This window comes from Engystomops pustulosus, chromosome 1, assembly GCF_040894005.1.
Source record: "Engystomops pustulosus chromosome 1, aEngPut4.maternal, whole genome shotgun sequence".
NCBI lineage: Eukaryota > Metazoa > Chordata > Amphibia > Anura > Leptodactylidae > Engystomops > Engystomops pustulosus.
The window spans coordinates 63361238-63379552 of NC_092411.1; the positions used below are offsets into that span (position 1 = coordinate 63361238).

The 18315-nt window shown below is 40.4% G+C and overlaps 1 protein-coding gene across 1 annotated transcript in view; it reads right to left on the minus strand.

Moving 5' to 3' along the window:
• KREMEN1 (kringle containing transmembrane protein 1) overlaps nt 1-18315 on the minus strand; it is a 112380-nt gene that overhangs the window by 38045 nt on the left and 56020 nt on the right. Inside the window, exon 3 of the mRNA XM_072142224.1 lies at nt 12428-12519. Coding sequence (XP_071998325.1) covers nt 12428-12519 — 92 coding nt within the window. The remainder of the gene's footprint in view (nt 1-12427; nt 12520-18315) is intronic.

Consider the following 18315-nt stretch of genomic DNA (forward strand, 5'->3'; position numbering starts at 1 on the left):
AACACATTTTATAATATCAAAGTCTCCGAGCCGATGTCCAGCTGGACACAGCTGCATTTCCAATCTGCGCTCATTGATTTCTGCTTCTCTTGCTAATATTAGTTATTTGATAGAGATCACTCTGTTCTCCTTTCCTATCCATGGCTATTAGCTGCCAACACATCTACACAGAAGACATAAAAAGGGAGAGAAATGATGGGTATGTTTGACTTTTTTGTTCTTTAGAAACAAATTCTTTGTAATTGTTGTAAGTACGGAATGTTTTATGTCACTATAGTTCACAAGATGCTATCTTCAGCCGGGACTCTTGCGTTCTTCCACAGGGCTGGTCCACACCTTTTCTGCTAGAGGCTATTAGATAATTCGGCTACATACCAGAGATTATTATATAAACAAGTTGATGTGCTGTGACGCAGATGCGTTTACAATGTGTTCATGAGATCATTTTGCTTCTCTTGGTTTATTAAGAGATTTTGACATACATTAACAGAATACTAGACCGTAAGATAAACACGGAAGAACAACCTTCACTGGCTCTATATACATAAGCGGGCTCAATTCTTACACATATGAATAACTTTAATCTACATAGGAGGCCCAAAAGGATTAACTTGCAAAAAAATGGAATCATGAAACAAAAGTGCATTTCTATGTGATGGTTGAGCTAAGATTTGTTTGAACCTGTCATCACTCATGATCACTGAACCAAATCCTCCTCGAGCATAATATGAGAACTTTCCCCAATCTGCTTGGATCCTCCCAAAGCTCTAGGAATCCTGGAGCTCTTCTCAGATATTGGTAGCAGCAATGATGACCTCTGTTCTAGTCAGAGAATAAGTAATTTCTTCAAATTCTTCAAATGTGGCGATTAGCATCTCGGAAGATCTACCAAGATGAAGCAGCCCAAAATATTCTCAATCAAAACCAGATCACAACAGTATAAACATTAAGTTCATACCTTAACCCTCATGTTCTACAGGTGATTCGGAGGATGGCCCATTACTTTTCCAATCACAAAAATAAAAAGTGGAATGATTGGAAAATATCCTTACCCTCATACAGGGGATGTACACTGCTGATGCTGATAGCATTGTACAGAATATCCTATAACTCAACACTTGAATCTAGTTTTCAGGATTTAGACCTGATAACCGTCATTGACCTTCTAACCAATTTCATGTCACCAATAATCTGCCAATTCTCAAAGATAGGCTTTAGCTATTCACAACCTTTGTGGTTAAACAAAGGGCAAGATTCCAAAAAGGGTACTTCTATAAAGGCAGATTTACAAATGTTGACCAACCTTTTTAGTTCCCCTCTGTCCTGGTGGAGAAACCATATATGTAAAAGTTGATTTTAGGACAAAGGAGGCAATAAATAAAGAACATAAGGAAACATCCAGAATCACATTTCCCTTAATGTTAAACAGGATCAATTGGAAGGGATAAAATAGAAGAATGCTTTACATATTAAAAGAATCAATGTTGGTTGGAAGGGTATAAGGTTGTGAAATTTACTACTCTCCAAAAATTCAAATCAACCCAGTGCAGATTGGCCAGAAAATTGTCAGTGTTGACTGTCCTTGAGTTGATATTCCTTATAGCTGCTAACAATCTACTCACTATTTATGAATGCCAAGCTCAACTCTGCTGGCAGGGGGGATAAAACCACTTAGTGAAAGCCTATCTGGCAGAGAGGACCTGCAGGGATAAAGCTATATGTATATACTCTCATTCTAGTCTCCATTGCTGCATTATATCCCGTTACGCTTTCGTGACTAACAGGAAATGACAGGTTACAGCAATGATCGGCTTTGTCTGCTTATCGTAAAATGTAATTATGGGTTTATATAAACAAATGCAAAAATCTGTACTTGAATTACACCATGGAACTAGAGAAAATCTACTATTGTATTATTCACCTAGATAGACCTCAAACCGCTTGTTCCCAAGGTGCTTTCAGGACACTAAAAATGTCATGCTCCATTCTTGTATTTATAGGTGTTGTGCAACATATTATAGGTGAATGCCATCCCTGTCTAAATAAACTGTCAGGATGGAACAATGTTGATGTCATAGATAAGTGTTCAGATACATAAATGTTATTGCACATTAGGCAAAGCTGAAATGAAAACATGATTACCGTACTCTCCACATTGACAAATACAATTATTCTATTGTAATTGCACATTGTTTATTCAAGAATATACATTCCTACGCAGTGCAGTGCACTGAACAGATCACTTTCTAGTTCACTAGTGTGACAACAAGGAGCTGAAATTAAATTAGTTAATTGGAATTTCCTCCGAAGAATCAAAGCGATGCAGGTCCTGAAGGGCTTGTCAACTTTTATGCAACCCACAACAGCTAATTTGCCAATGCAGTAATACACCTCTGGTACCAATGTTTTTTTACCCCCTGAAAGTTAGTGAAGTTTCAGCCTTCTCCTAGTTTCCTCCATTACTTTTATAGCTGCTGATGCCTATATTACCTGTGACATGTATCAGCATAGATTCATTACTGCACTGCTTTCCCATTTCCACCACACAAGGAATCTTCTCTTCCTTGTGCTGACAATGATGCTGAGAAATATGTTATTTCCCCTCCTCCTTGCCCTATGTCATGTGTTCTCTTTTCAATTTGTATTCAATAGTAGAGAGAGAATAACAAATTTCTTTACAAAAATTAATTGTATTGAATTGTGAATTCAATAATTCACAATTCAATACAGGTTTTATAATTTTTTTTTATTTGGAATGAATTAAAATCGGTCCTGAGTAGAGATGAGCGGACATGACATTCACGCATCCCCATGGCCAATCACAGCCGTAGCTAGTTGCTAGAGGCATCAGTTTGCCAGACTGGTTGTTCAGCTGCCAATCTGGCAATATGTCCAGGTCGCGTGGCCAGACCCAAACATTGGATCCGCTTATCTCTTGTCTTGAGCCTTATCCATCTTCACGGAGCCCTTTCATCATGGCCCGGTGCCTTGTCCCGGTCACAGCAGAATTTGTCAAGCCCGGGAGGCTTTCAAATTTAAAAATCTGATCTCCTGGTGCTGCTGTTGGCCGTACCAGTCTCAGCACTTTGTTACCACAAATAGGCAGGATATTCGGATTTGAACCAAATCAAATTTTTATACACTATATGCTCATTGAGACCATCCATTTGGAGGGTTCTCAATGAGAATATCCACCGCGATTCACGCTGCAGCATTTTACGTGTGAAATCACCCCCCCTCGGGAGGGTTCCACTATTTCAATCACTTGGAAACGGAGCATCTTATGGTCTCCCTCATGATGCTCCCATACATGTTTTGAAATTGCAGTGTCCACTTTGTTCTTGGTGTCATTAATATGTTCCCTTATTCTTCTTCTGAATTCACGGGTAGTCTGTCCGACATACTGAATGCCACATAAACAGGTCATTAGATAAATGACACCAGATGTTTTACAGTTGGCAAATTGTCTCATCCAGAAAATCCTGAATGAGTTATAGTGTTTGCCTACTGCTGACTGACTGTAAGACTCTAAGATAACTAAGGCACCAGAAGAGAAACCAGTGAGAGTGTGTTGAACGGTGTCCTTAGAGAGCTCTAGATAGCCGCTACTATATTTTTTGATAGCATCAACTTGAAATCGGACTACTGATATGTTTAAGCCCATGAGTTGAAAAGAAAAATCACGCACTAACATAAAAGAATAGCTAACTCCAATGTAACGGAGTGTCTTATCTTTCAGAAGCCAGAATATCATAGGGGTCTGGTGATTATAGTTAGACCTCATATGGGGACATGTGACTCCTTGAGCATAAGTTTATGCCAAACAGGGGTGGGTTACCCTCTAAATGTTATTCTGTAGACACTACATTATACTCCATTTCTGAAGTCACCTCTGATGAACTGTTGCAGTAAAAAGCAGCAGGGAAACGCGTCAGGTGTTTACTGTATTATTAAAATCTTGCTATATAGGTCAGTCGTTGATCCAACAATACGACAGACATATACATATATCTGGAGTTTTTATTCCTCTTGTTAGAACCTTACAAGGTGTAGTTATGGTTCTATAAATTGCACTTTAGTGGACTTGGGGACACTACCCTGGGTTACAAATATTGGTAACTAGTGTTATTGTACATTCATTGGTATAATACCTTTTGGCTCTGTGGAGTCTTCTCTTCTCAGATGGAGCTTATGATCCTTTAAAGTGTACTGACTAGTTGCCACCACCAGGGGTCTTCCCCAACTCTTAGCCTGTATTAGGGGAAAACTATCTATTGGGCTTCCACATATTTAAGCCTATATTTTAATAAGCATTCTAATAAAGTTATACATGTTTTAATGATCCCCGATACAGTTAGTTGGTGTTTTTGATTTTGATCAGGGGACATAAACCAATATATTCAGGGATTCTTAGTCCCGTTTTTTTTTATTTGCAGACTCTTAACACCAAGAATGACTTACAAAAAGCCTAATAACGTGATATGGGATTAAGCCAAATCAGCACAGGCAGTTAAGTTGAATTTGTACAGGCAGTTCTTAAGTTGAATATGTATGCAAGTCGGAACTGTATATTTTATCATTGTAACCCCAGACAAATCCTTTTTGGTGTCTGTTACAATTGGATTTCAAAAATGTTGGCTTGTCATTAGAAGCAGGATTAACAATAAAGCTTAATTGCAGACACCTGTGATAACTACCCTGTTTCCCCTAAAATAGGACATCCCCCGAAAATAAGACCTAGTACAATTTTGTTGAATCTTAGAAAGATAAGGCCTCCCCTGAAAATAAGACCTAGTGGCAGTCATTGCTACATCTCACCCCAAGCTTTACATTAGTATTAATAGATTTTTTAGATACTGCAATAGGTTGTGACATGGGTGAAGAATTGCGTAATAAAATCACTGACTGTTGCAGGACAAATGCGCTACAAGCAGCTACCTGGACATGAAGTGGTCATTTAAGAAAAGTGCTATTACTAAACATGAGAGACTGGGGCCAATTTTTTGTAATTTTGTTTTTTACAACACATTACAAACGCACTTTTGCACAAAGGACTAAAAACAATAAGAAACAAACCACTCCCCCCTCCCCCGCCCACCTTCCCCACAGGAGACAGATAAAGACCACATTTATTAATCATGTCTAAGGACCAATTGGACATTCTACTCAGGTCATGCCTAGAGAGCAGGGATTTTTTCATCCCACAAACAATAGAAGTTGATTTTTAAACATTTTTTAAACGTAAATTCTTGTTCATGGAAAAATAAGAATCCCCTGAAAATAAGACCTAGTGCCTCTTATGGAGCAAAAATTAATATAAGACACTGTCTTATTTTCGGGGAAACAGGGTATTATAGCTGTTAGCTGTTTAGCCAAAGGCTAAAGTACAGTAAATTATCAACATCCAGATGTCAGTTTATAACTAGGGGTCGTCTGTAAGTTGAGTGTTCTTAAGTAGGGGACCGCCTGTATATCTATTCCAATATTTTATTCTATTATTTGTTGTGCCAATATGAGACCAACACAGTAGCAAATGTTTAATGAAGACGCTTTAGAAAGTTGTATAGTTTTGCCAACGGACAATAAAAATATGTGCAATAGTGTCTGTGGCATTTAATGATCATCTTCTACTCTGCCATTGACTTCAGTTTACGTTACTTAACATTGTATTTCTCTTGTAACTAGGCTGTGAACGGTCTTCTGTTAAATTGCTTTATCTTATACATGTTGCTCTGTAAATGGTAACGGTAGCTGCAATTATTATGTCCAAAAAAATGACATATGGCTCTTAGCCCAATTCCATAGTAATTATTACTTAATATATAATGGTGGCGAATGATCTATAGTCCATAATCCAAAGTAGCCATATTTTTAAATGTATTTTGGTAGATTTCTGGCAAACTCAGGATTAATACATTCAGGGAGATATTTATTCAATTTCACCAATTTATGCTAGATATGTAAAACATTAGGTTGCCTAGGTAGAGCATGTAAGTGCACCAAAGTCCTCAGTCCTAAAAAAGGCTTTCACAAAAACGTAGACAATCTAAAATTTTGACAGATTCCTGCCGGGAGTAAAACTTTATTCACTGGTTACTGAAGCAAAATACAACATCCTCTGAACATTTATATGATCATGTATTTCAGCAGATTTAGATCCTTTCCTGGTTTTGCATCTTGTTGGGTAGGAGCTCATTTCAGGGTCATAGAAAGGACTGACTTCATTCTAGTCACTTCCAGGCCAGTAAGTATCAAACAGGCGGCAACATGAGTTTCACATTAAGAATGGGAGGGAATTCTTCACAGACTCTCATACCCATTCTGTCCCTAGAGATATAGTTTCAGGGAAATAATTAAAGCAGCTGCTACTTGTCAAGGAACTATTCTGTGTATTACACTTTGTATTATTATGGTGAATATGAAAAATATCCCTATATAACCTCCAGGTTATTACCTCGAATTAGCAGCTTTTTACATGTTCACCAAGGGTATAGTGACAGCTGGACAAGCAGAGGGATCGCGGCTTCTAATATGAAGAGATTATTGAAGGTATTGGAATTGTAAGGCCCCATGCACACGGATGTATTGGGGCCAGTGATATGGCCACAAAAACCCATAGGGGCAGATTTATCAAACTATTTAAAAGTAAAAATATTCTTAGTAGTCCATGGCAATCAATTACAACCCCCCTTTAAAATATTCATGAGCACTGGTATAATGAAAGCTGAGATGTAATTGGTTGCCAAGGGCAACTAAGAACATTCTTATTTTTAGACAGCTTGATAAATCTTCCCCCATAGAGTTCTACGGTCACTGTGCAGTGAGCACACAGTATCACTGCGCCGCGACCAAGCTGGGCAGCCGCAGTGCAAAATAAAGGGCATGTACTATATTTCACCGAAATATGGCAGAGGCCGCCCTTCTTACTCTGGAGAGGGGAGGGGTGAGGAGCGCCAGGGTTAGCAGTTTGTGTGAGTAAGCCGAAAGATAAGAGTGCCTTTACACAAATCACAAAGGACATGACATGGGATCCAGAAAAAAAAAAAGAAAAGATCCCTTGTCCAATGTAACACTAATATTATATATATATATACATATATATACATACTTCATTCTGGAGAACATGTTGAAGTTTTTTCAACTGTGTATATTAAGAAACAAAAGGACACTTATTCGAATACCTGGCACACTGCCAATAGTACAGGTACAGTAGTACAATATCAAACGTGCAAACACCTGTGATAACTGTTACAGCTGATCACTGTACCCTGGGACTAAAGTACAGTAAATTACCAACATCCAGAGGTCAGTTTGTAATTAGGGGTCGTCTGTAAGTCAGGTGTTCTTAAGTCGGGGACCGCCTGGATAGACATAAATGCTCTCCAATGCAACTGTTACTCACTTATTGTTACACATATTTTCCTCTAACCTGACATACTGTATATTCCTATAGCCTGCCAGAAATAGAGTCCAGGCTGTTCGGATTCTGACTTGTCCCAATGTCATCCACTTGTGTGTTCTGTGGCCTGATCCTTTCATGTAGCTTCCGCGGCTTGTAATTAGGGAGAGCCAAGCTGTCTGGTTACACATCATAATTCTACAGTTACTACGTCTTCCCATCACTTCCGTTTTACGGCTAATGAGGGTTACTTCTTTTTGAAGGAAAATTTTAGGAACCTTTTGTCTCCAGAGACACTGTTTACACACCTTGCTCTGTGTTACTTTATGAATAATCCTCCACTGATAAAACCTTATCTAATTTTACCAGAAAAAAAAACACATTTAAATTATGCTTTATTACTATAGCCGAAAGAAAAATGGATACCGCCATTTAAAAGAGTTTAAAAGGTACATTTAAAAAATCTGTTACAGGCCATAAAATGTATATAAAATTAATAAAAAGTTTCCTTACATATCCTTTATTGATTTAATCAATTCTTGTTGATTAAAAAGAAACTATGACTATTAAAACTCCATTTTTATTGACTAATTTCTTCTTCACATTTGACATGAGCTAGAACATGCAATAAAACCTCATTCAGCAAACCAGAAAAATGGTCTTTTATAAGACTGATCTGCTCCAAGGAAAATGTACCGTATTCAAAATAAAGTGTTTAATGGAGTCCGCAAAGAAATACAGGCTGGTGATACAAATAATCATTATAAAGCCCAAATCAAGTATGTTATGTTTGGTATCACAAGCCTAGACAAGTCATAATACTAGACAGAAATCAGACAAGCCCCTATAACCATACATAACCATATAAAACCATCATGGTGACCTATCCGTTTCTTAGTTCATTCACATCTCTAATTCTTATTCTACCACATGGTTCACCTCTCATTCCTAGCTGCTAGAATTCTTATGCCCTGCAGTTGCCTTAAAGGCTTTGAATGGCATTTTATTACTGTATAAACTACTACTTGATCTGTTTAGCAGTTACATTTATACAGTATTACCTTTACATTACATTGAGCCATCTGAGGGCAACCACAAAAATTGAACATATTGTTAAATAACAATAACCTGAGACACTATGCCACTATGCTGCCCTGGCCCTCCCCAGCACCGACAGTGCACCCCCTCCCCCTATCTGCAGCCCCTTGTCCTCCCCGGCACACACAGTGCCCCCCCTACCCGCGGCCACAGTTTCCCCACAGCCACGATGACCCCTCAGCAGTCCGTGGCCCTCCCCAGCACTCACAGTACACCCCCCATCTGCAGCTACAGTGCCCCCTTAGCAGCCCCTGACCCTCCCCAGCACCAACAGTGCCCCCCACCTGCAGCCACAGTGCCCCCTTAGCAGCCCCTGACCCTCCCCAGCACCCACAGTAAACCCCCTCATCTACAGCCACAGTGCCCCCTTAGCAGCCCCTGACCCTCCCCAGCACCTACAGTGCCCCCGACCTGCAGCCACAGTGCCCCCTTAGCAGCCCCTGACCCTCCCCAGCACCCACAGTAAACCCCATCATCTACAGCCACAGTGCCCCCTTAGCAGCCCCTGACCCTCCCCAGCACCTGCAGTGCCCCCCACCTGCAGCCACAGTGCCGCCTTAGCAGCCCCTGACCCTCCCCAGCACCTGCAGTGCCCCCCACCTGCAGCCACAGTGCCCCCTTAGCAGCCCCCGACCCTCCCCAGCACCCACAGTACACTCCCTATCTGCAGCCACCGTGCCCCTTAGCAGCCCCCGACCCTCCACAGCACCCACAGTACACTCCCCATCTGCAGCCACCGTGCCCCTTAGCAGCCCCCGACCCTCCACAGCACCCACAGTACACTCCCCATCTGCAGCCACCGTGCCCCTTAGCAGCCCCCGACCCTCCCCAGCACCCACAGTACACTCCCCATCTGCAGCCACCGTGCCCCCACAGCCACAGTGCCCCCTCTGCAGGCCCTGGCCCTCCTCAGCACCCACAGTGCCCCACCACCTGCAGCCACAGTGCCCCCACAGCCAAAGTGCCTTGTCAGTTGAAGACCACGTTTAATAATATAAGTTTAGACACATTGCAAAATGTTTAGTTATGCTTGATGCAAAACCTAAGTATATATAGTTACATTTTCCATTTTGGACGACCATTACCTCATGTTAATAGGAAGCTTAGGGCAACCACGTGCCATGCAGACTTTAAATCCATTGCTTTCCATTGGAAACTATGAAAGTAGGTTCCACTTTGACCCTGCTTGATATTATTTTTGCTGATATTATTACATTTGCTGGGCTCAACAAACCTTGGTCTGCCACTGTCTCAGTCTAATTATACCCATACATTTCTAATTGAAAATGAGACCTATTGAATAATATATAAAAGGTTCTTTATGAAGAAATAATTCTTATTGTTAAAACCACTGTCACTTTCTCCTAAACATTTAATGTAGCCGAATAACCAATGTTTTACGTTCCCCGTAGGCCGATTAGAAAAGGAAACAGAATGAGATATATTACTGTATAGTAATAATCACTTAATAATGATTTTATTATTGTTATATAGAACTAAAGCTAGAGGAAAAATAAAGGACATGAATGACACAAATGTATTATACGTGTGATCAAAGCTTTGCTAAGGGGGTGAATTGTTCCGGACACCTGCTGCATGTTTGGTAAGCGATCCGTCCTGTGTAGAATGTAAAATCTGCACTGTAGGCTCATAATGAATACAAAGTAGGCAGAGTTGTACAAAATGCTGCAGGCTACAATTTGGCAGATGTACACTGTTTTAGAATAAAGAGGTAATCATACCTAGCCAGCCATAAATATAATCGCATTCAGTCCAAAATGAGCGTTAACCATTGTAAAACCAGATGCATAAATCCTTCTGTTCCTGAAGAAATTCATTCCAAATGACATCTCCCCTTCATCTCTGAGACAGGGAGTGTTTTATTATCCCTCATCCCACCCTATCACCATCACAGAGCATAGGAGGTTGACAGAGGTCATAGATTTGGCTCAGAAATCCCTTACAGAATCTGCAGAGAGGCAAATGGCAGAATGCTGCTAATGCATCAAATCCATCACTTTCAGAAGCCAAGTTGAAATAATTTAAAGTAAGCCTAAAAACTTGTATTTTGTTATTGTATTGCTGTGACATTTGTGTTGCTAACCTCAATTCAGCTGGTCTCAAGAGAAGCGCGGGTGGTGGTAAAATACTGTTTTTGTTCTTTACAACCGCCCATAGTACATTGAATACATATTTTCTGTGATAGTACTAGAAACATCAATAAAATATGCTAAACAATTCCATAGCTGAAATACTTGCTGGGGCAGGTGTCAGCAAAAGTAAATTTCCCTTGCTCTAGCTCTCTGTTCGAGCAAAGTAGGGATCTGCTTTGGTCAAATACTAGCCCCAATGGCACCCGGACATGCCCTCTTCACAACCACTTTATGCACCCTTTTTGTGGGGCTGGCATAAAGGGGGATAATAAAAATCCCTAGCGGTTATTAAGGAAATGTGATTACCGTATTTTGGGGTTTTTATGCCAGTTTTCTGGCATAGAACCCCTGATAAATGTCCCCCATTATCTTGATCTAATCACTTGAGGGAGCTGAATCACTAAGGTACATATTCACAGGGTATGGAAATAGTTAATCATTTGTTTGCTTATTTTCTTTAGGGAATTTAAACTCTTTTAGATAAACTGCTCACTACAGGAGAAGCAGCAGAAACAAGGCACAGAGAAGCAGCTTTAATTAATGAAGTCGATAACAAAACCTTAGAGAGGTTTTTTTCTAACAGCGGAAGAAAGGGTGCAAAATACTGGATAGAATACAGACATGTAAAACCGCCTTACCCACATTTCATTTTTTGTATACTGTACTTTCTTGGTACTTGAGTGGTTTACACATAATAATTCCTGGCAAACGTCCATTTTGCTTTGTTTGACTTCGGTATTAAGGGGAACCCGTCACCACATTTTTCACAAATACAGATAATGGAAGGTTCCCATAGAGCCCTAGTAACTATCTGGCACCCTTCTTTTAGCTAAAAATAGTTCCCCTCAGATCCCCATAAAATCAGAGTTATAATCTTGGTATCTATGGATCTTTGCAGTGAGTCGAGAGGCTTGGCCTAATGTCATGTGACCAGGATGACATAATCAAAGGTCCTTTAGCTACTTAACATTAGCAAACTGTACCCCATGTACATATCTGACCACATCAAACAATCACAGCAGGCTGCATGGACTTCTACTCCTCTCCATGCAGGCTTCTGTAATTTCATGAGATATATGCTTGGTGTACAGTTTTCTAATGCTAAAAATCTAAAGGACCTAAAATGATGTCACCCTGGCCACATGAAATTACAGCTGCATTCAGAGATAGGATGGAGAGGAGCTGCTCGAATCAGCCCCAAGAGGCCTCAGCCACCTCGACTCGTTGTAGCCATGCTTAGATACCAGGTAAAACTATAAAGTTGAATAAATGGGAATCTCATGGGAATAATTTTTAGCTAAAAGAAAGGTGTCAGTTAGTTACTATGGCTCTATGGGAACCTGTCACTACCTGTATTTGTGAAAAATATGGTTACGGCTTCCCTTTAAACATATCTACTAAATGCACTGATTATTGCATGTAAGTATTCCTGTATGTATGTGTATAAAGAGCTATGTTATGGAACATAGTTTACTGGAACAAAATATATTTATCTGCAAAATATGGATTGATAACAAAGACAAACACTAAGCATCAATGCATTGTAAAAGACTTTAAATGGCATGATACATCTGCACTGACATCATGATCTTTCTACTACAAACTTGCTCAGGAGAAATCCAATGTAATATGTAATAATATTTAATGTATTAGTAATGTCATGTGTGATAGGTGTGTAGGATAACACTTGTACTGCACATAAAATGAACGACCAAACAGAATTCCCAAATCGCATACAAAAAAAAATGGATTAAGAGGAAGATCCCTCCAGTCTTACTTCTACAGGTTGGAATGTCACAATACTTCCAGTACACGCCATCTTCATGTTCTGCTATGTAACACCAGGGACTGACGTCACCATCTGGGTTCCTGGCAAAAGTAGAAAGCAGAGTTAACAAAACCAGCATGGTTGAGGGAAGACAAAAACTTGCAAAACATCAGAAATGTATTAGCTGTTTATTATAAAAATTTACATTTCTAGAAGATACATTCATGGATACAGAGGCTTTCCAAGGAAGATGTAACAGTTGTATTCATTCTATCAGTTCTAACAGATGATATGTATTTGTACTATATTTCATCATTACCTGAATATACTGTCCTGCGACATAACATACAGACAAACCCAATGTGCCATTATCTGAAATGATACTAAATATATGGGGGGGGGGGGGGATTCATCGCAACTGTGACTGGTTTGTTTTGTTTGCTCTTGCTCCTAAAAAGTTGCCTTTCTGTTATTGCACAATTTTCTGTGTATATATACACTCACCGGCCACTTTATTTAGGTACACCTGTCCAACTGCTCGGCAGGTGAGCGGCAGTTCTGTGGGCGGAAATGCCTTGTTGATGCCAGATGTCAGAGGAGAATGGGCATACTGGTTCGAGCTGATAGAAAGGCAACAGTGACTCAAATCGCCACCCGTTACAACCAAGGTAGGCAGAAGAGCATCTCTGAACGCACAGTACGTCGAACTTTGAGGCAGATGGGGCTACAGCAGCAGAAGACCACACCGGGTGCCACTCCTTTCAGCTAAGAACAGGAAACTGAGGCTACAATTTGCACAAGCTCATCGAAATTGGACAGTAGAAGATTGGAAAAAACGTTGCCTGGTCTGATGAGTCTCGATTTCTGCTGCGACATTCGGATGGTAGGGCCAGAATTTGGCGTCAACAACATGAAAGCATGGATCCATCCTGCCTTGTATCAACGGTTTAGGCAGGTGGTGGTGGTGTCATGGTGTGGGGAATATTTTCTTGGCACTCTTTGGGCCCCTTGGTACCAATTGAGCATCGTTGCAATGCCACAGCCTACCTGAGTATTGTTGCTGACCATGTCCATCACTTTATGACCACAATGTACCCAACATCTGATGGCTACTTTCAGCAGGATAATGCACCATGTCATAAAGCTGGAATCATCTCAGACTGGTTTCTTGAACATGACAATGAGTTCACTGTACTGAAATGGCCTCCACAGTCACCCGATCTCAATCCAATAGAGCATCTTTGGGATGTGGTGGAACGGGAGATTCGCATCATGGATGTGCAGCTGACAAATCTGCGGCAACTGTGTGATGCCATCATGTCAATATGGACCAAAATCTCTGAGGAATGCTTCCAGCACCTTGTTGAATCTATGCCACGAAGAATTGAGGCAGTTCTGAAGGCAAAAGGGGGTCCAACCCGTTACTAGCATGGTGTAACTAATAAAGTGGCCGGTGAGTCTATATGTATATAATAAAGGAAAATCCAAAGCAGCACAGCAAATGAGCAGCGAAGTGCACAGCCGTAGGTTCCATGGCGTGACCGTTATATAAAAATCCAAAAATAGGCAGCACTCCAAGGTAATTCAAAGTTCAAAGGTGAAGTTTATTCCAATGTGACGTTTCAGTGGTGGCAATGTTTGAGGAAAACAGGTGCCACCACTGAAACACGTCACATTGGAATAAACTTCACCTTTGAACTACCTTGGAGTGCTGCCTCTTTTTGGAAATATTATATACAGGCGGTCCCCTACTTAAGAACACCTGACTTACATATGACCCCTAGTTACAAACGGACCTCTGGATGTTGGCAATTTACTGTACTTTAGTCTTAGGCTACAATAAACAGCTATAACAGTTATCACTGGTGTCTACAATGAAGCTTTATTATTAATCCTGGTTCTTATGACAATCCAACATTTTTAAAATCCAATTGTCACAGAGAACAAAAATAATTTGGCTGGGGGTTATATATAGAACTTAAATTGACGGCCCCATTGAACCTACCATATTTTTCGGACTATAAGGCGCACAAAAAATCCTTTGGTTTACTCAGAAATCAAAAGGTGCGCCTTATAGTCCAGTGCACCTTATATATCAGTGGTGGCGAACCTATGGCACGGGTGCCAGAGGTGGCACTCGGAGCCCTTTCTGTGGGCACCCAGGCCTTCACCCCAACACAGAGTTTGCCAGATACGACTCAAGGCTTCCTCCTGTGGTCCAAGACAGCCGAGGACGTGCCATGCTCAGCGCTATTTTAAAGCAACATCCTTGGCTGCCAGGACTACAGGAGGAGCGAGAAGGTGTGGACAGAGATGGATTATCATTGAAGCTCCTGCTCTGGGTCCCCTGATTCTTCCTCTTCAGGGGTCCCAGGAGGGAAGCTACAATCCAAATTTCTCCATCATCTTTCTATTGTATTGGTGAACTCAGGGCACCAATACGATTAAAACCTGTGATACAGCAGAGATCAATAAGTTACTGCTTAATTTGTCGTGTTGGCACTTTGCGACATACAAGTGGGTTTTGGTTGTAGTTTGGGCACTCCTTCTCCAAAAGGTTCGCCATCACTGTTATATATGAACCGTACTTACAGACAACAGCTGCCTTAAACTGTGCACAGGTCTGCCACCTGCTGGTCATTCATCCTTATAATCAGGTGCGCCTTATATATAAACCTAGACATTTTAGCAGGCATTTATTGATGGTGCACCTTATAATCCAGTGAGCCTTATAGTCCGAAAAATACGGTATATATAAAACAATAGAGGTGGTGAGAGAAGGTCCCAGACTGCACCAGAGGCGGGGATAAAAGAGTTTATACTGGACAATCCCTCTTAACAATAAGTTATTATGAGAAAAATAAAACAGGTGTGGAGAATACATAGATATAAGGCATAAACAAGATTTGCACATGTTTTTTGTGCTCAATCACTTCTGCATAAATAAGTGAGAAATAAATTGACCCTAAGTGTATAATATACAGACAGGAAAATGACACACACTAAGCTGAAAGGGGTTGTCAGCTTTCAGAAAATAATTTATATTGTTTGTGTAAGGAAAAGTTATACAATTTTACAAAATATATATTTTCTGTATCAATTCATAAAGGTTTTCTAGATCTCTGCTTGCCATCATTCAATAAAAAGCTTTCGGTGGATAGAAATCTGTCCATGGTCATGTGATGTCAGAGCTGTGTGATAATAATGACTCGTGCACCTGTGTGTCCATTACAAGACCATGGACATGGAAGTAAACATAGAAGCTTCCTGTAGAATGGCAGCAAGCAGAGATCTAGAAAACCATGGGGAATTGATACAGAAAGCATATTGGAAAATTGTATAACTTTTCCCTTCACAGAATATATTTGTTGAAATTGGACAACCCCTTTAAGACTATGGGCCTTTAAACAGCTTATTGGCAGCTTAGATCACCCCTAGTGATCTAATATTGATGTTTAGGCAAATTTTATTGTAATATCCAAAAATCCTTTATAAGGTGCTGGCGATAGAATAAGGGTAACAAGCAGATTGATGGGAGAGAGTGGTAGAGATAGTTGAGCATTTTGCATGCTCAACATGCTGATCCATCAACAGAGAAGAACAGGCCAATCCCTCGAAGTAACTGAACATAGATTATGTTTCATTAAGCATCTCAATTCATATGTAACAACCTCTTTGTAAATGTTAAAATAAAGTTAATTTTGGACTAAATCCAATTTACTGTGTGTTCAGTACTAAGCAGTCATAACATGTGGTCAGAAAAAGAATATTTTCTGTAATGTAAAGCTTAACTCAATATACAAATTATACAAATAATTATTTGGATGGCCATGGGCCCCCTGTAAGAATTGGGCTCCTGGCTACAGCCCAAACCATCTATATCAGTGATGGCGAACCTATGGCACGGGTGCCATGAGTGGCACTCGGAGCCCTTTCTGTGGGCACCCAGGCTGCTCCCAATGCTCTTTTAAGATCTCACATCTTTCACAGATTAGAACTGCAGGAAGAGTGAATAGGTCTGAACAGGGCTGGATTATCTTTGGAGGTCCCCTTGCCCTCCTGCTTTCAACTGTATTGGTGTACTCAGTGGGTCAATTCAATTGAATGTTGTGGAAGAACAGGGAGCAAAATGTTACTGTTTAAATTGTCATGTTGGCACTTGATAGAAAATAAGTGGATTTTGGTTGCAGTTTGGGCACCCGGTCTCCAAAAGGTTCGCAATCACTGATCTATATTATAATTCACTACGATTTACAGTCTGCACTGATAGATAGGAATGCCTATTGGACTTAAAAACTCAAAATGAGTAAGAATTAAAAATGAATAAAATGTTTTCTGGGCGTCTGAACTCCGACATGATGGGGATTGATCACCCAAGATGGTTAACTGTTTAATGGCGGTGACCTGTAACTCGTCTCCCTATTCCTGATGTCCTTTCCTATGTAACTTAACCTATGTTGAATGTATCCGTCTTTCCCCCCTTTACTCCCATCAGGACTGGATTACTGTAGTTTTTTTTGAGCTCATAATGTACTCCTTTGTACTTATTTCTACTTTAAAGCAGCTGTATGGTTGTAGAGATTTTTCTCGATGTATATTTAACATCTCCTTCCTTATTGTTAAAAATTGTAAAACCTTTAATAAAAATGTATTTAATTGAATAAAATACTAACTACAGTGAACCTGCTGCTCTATAACAAGCTGCATGCACCTCAGACTTCATGTTTGCTATGACAGATTCCCTTTAAGTTCATTGACTCAGCATTCATCTAAACAAGGGACTGCCTCTTTCCTGAAATGGTTAGAAATAGTTTACTCGATGGCATCCCTCAGTTAAGCAATTTCTTAAAGGGGTTGTTCGAGTATCTTAAAAAAATATACAGGTGAGCTCGGGGGGCCTGTACAAAAAACCCCCAAAAAACGTATACTTCCCTTATCTGGAGCTCCCTATGTCCCGCACCACTGCCCATCAGTGCCGTGCCCCTGCTTGCTTACAGGGGCAGGCATGACCCACTACAATGACTTACACCCGTCTGGCAAGCCCACCTATTCCGGTGCCTTATGCAGCATTAGTTTCTATGTGGATAAGGTGATGGGCCTGCCAGGCTGGTGGAAGTTGTCGTAATGGAGTATGCCTGCCCTGTAACCAAACAGAGCATGGTACAGACGGACGGTTCCCTTCTGAGATAACATCACAAAGGCAAAGATGAAGCTCTAAAAGATCCCAGTCATTTGAAGTTAGATGAATTTGCCAATAAATTGTGTTATTCTGTAATAATTCTGTTGTTATGTTGATATCCTGGACAAGATGTTCTATTAAATGTCACAATACAACAATTAAATTAATCTAAAGTGATAATTATGCATTCGGTGGTAAGTGGGGAAGGGGGAGGAGTGACGCTTCATCAGATGAGAACAATGACTGATGATTTCTAGTCTGTTTTCCACAGATTATTAGGAATATCTACAATAGAGGATGAAGCTATGGCTTTTGGGTAACACCTTTCCCCTCACATGCTGGCAGAACATATAAATATATAGGTTATATCAGATAACAGAAGGGATGTCAGGAGGTTCCCCCATGCAGATAATTCCACACAGCTGCCTGCTGGGAAGCTAAAGAAGGCTATTTTTAATAGGATGCCATAACTCATTTATACGGCAATCTATGCATGAGTGTCTGGGCTAATCACAGACAGATGGGCATGAGATTACTATCATCATCACTCACATCAATAAAACCAAAACTGCTTGGCTGCAAATGGTTAATGGTACCCAAGGTCAGATGGCGAATGCCGCTTTCAAATGAACAAGATCAAATAAAAGTTTGATGTCCTTATCGCAATATGTGAGTAAATACAAACCATTCACAGGCAATGCCGAGCAGTTATATTGTC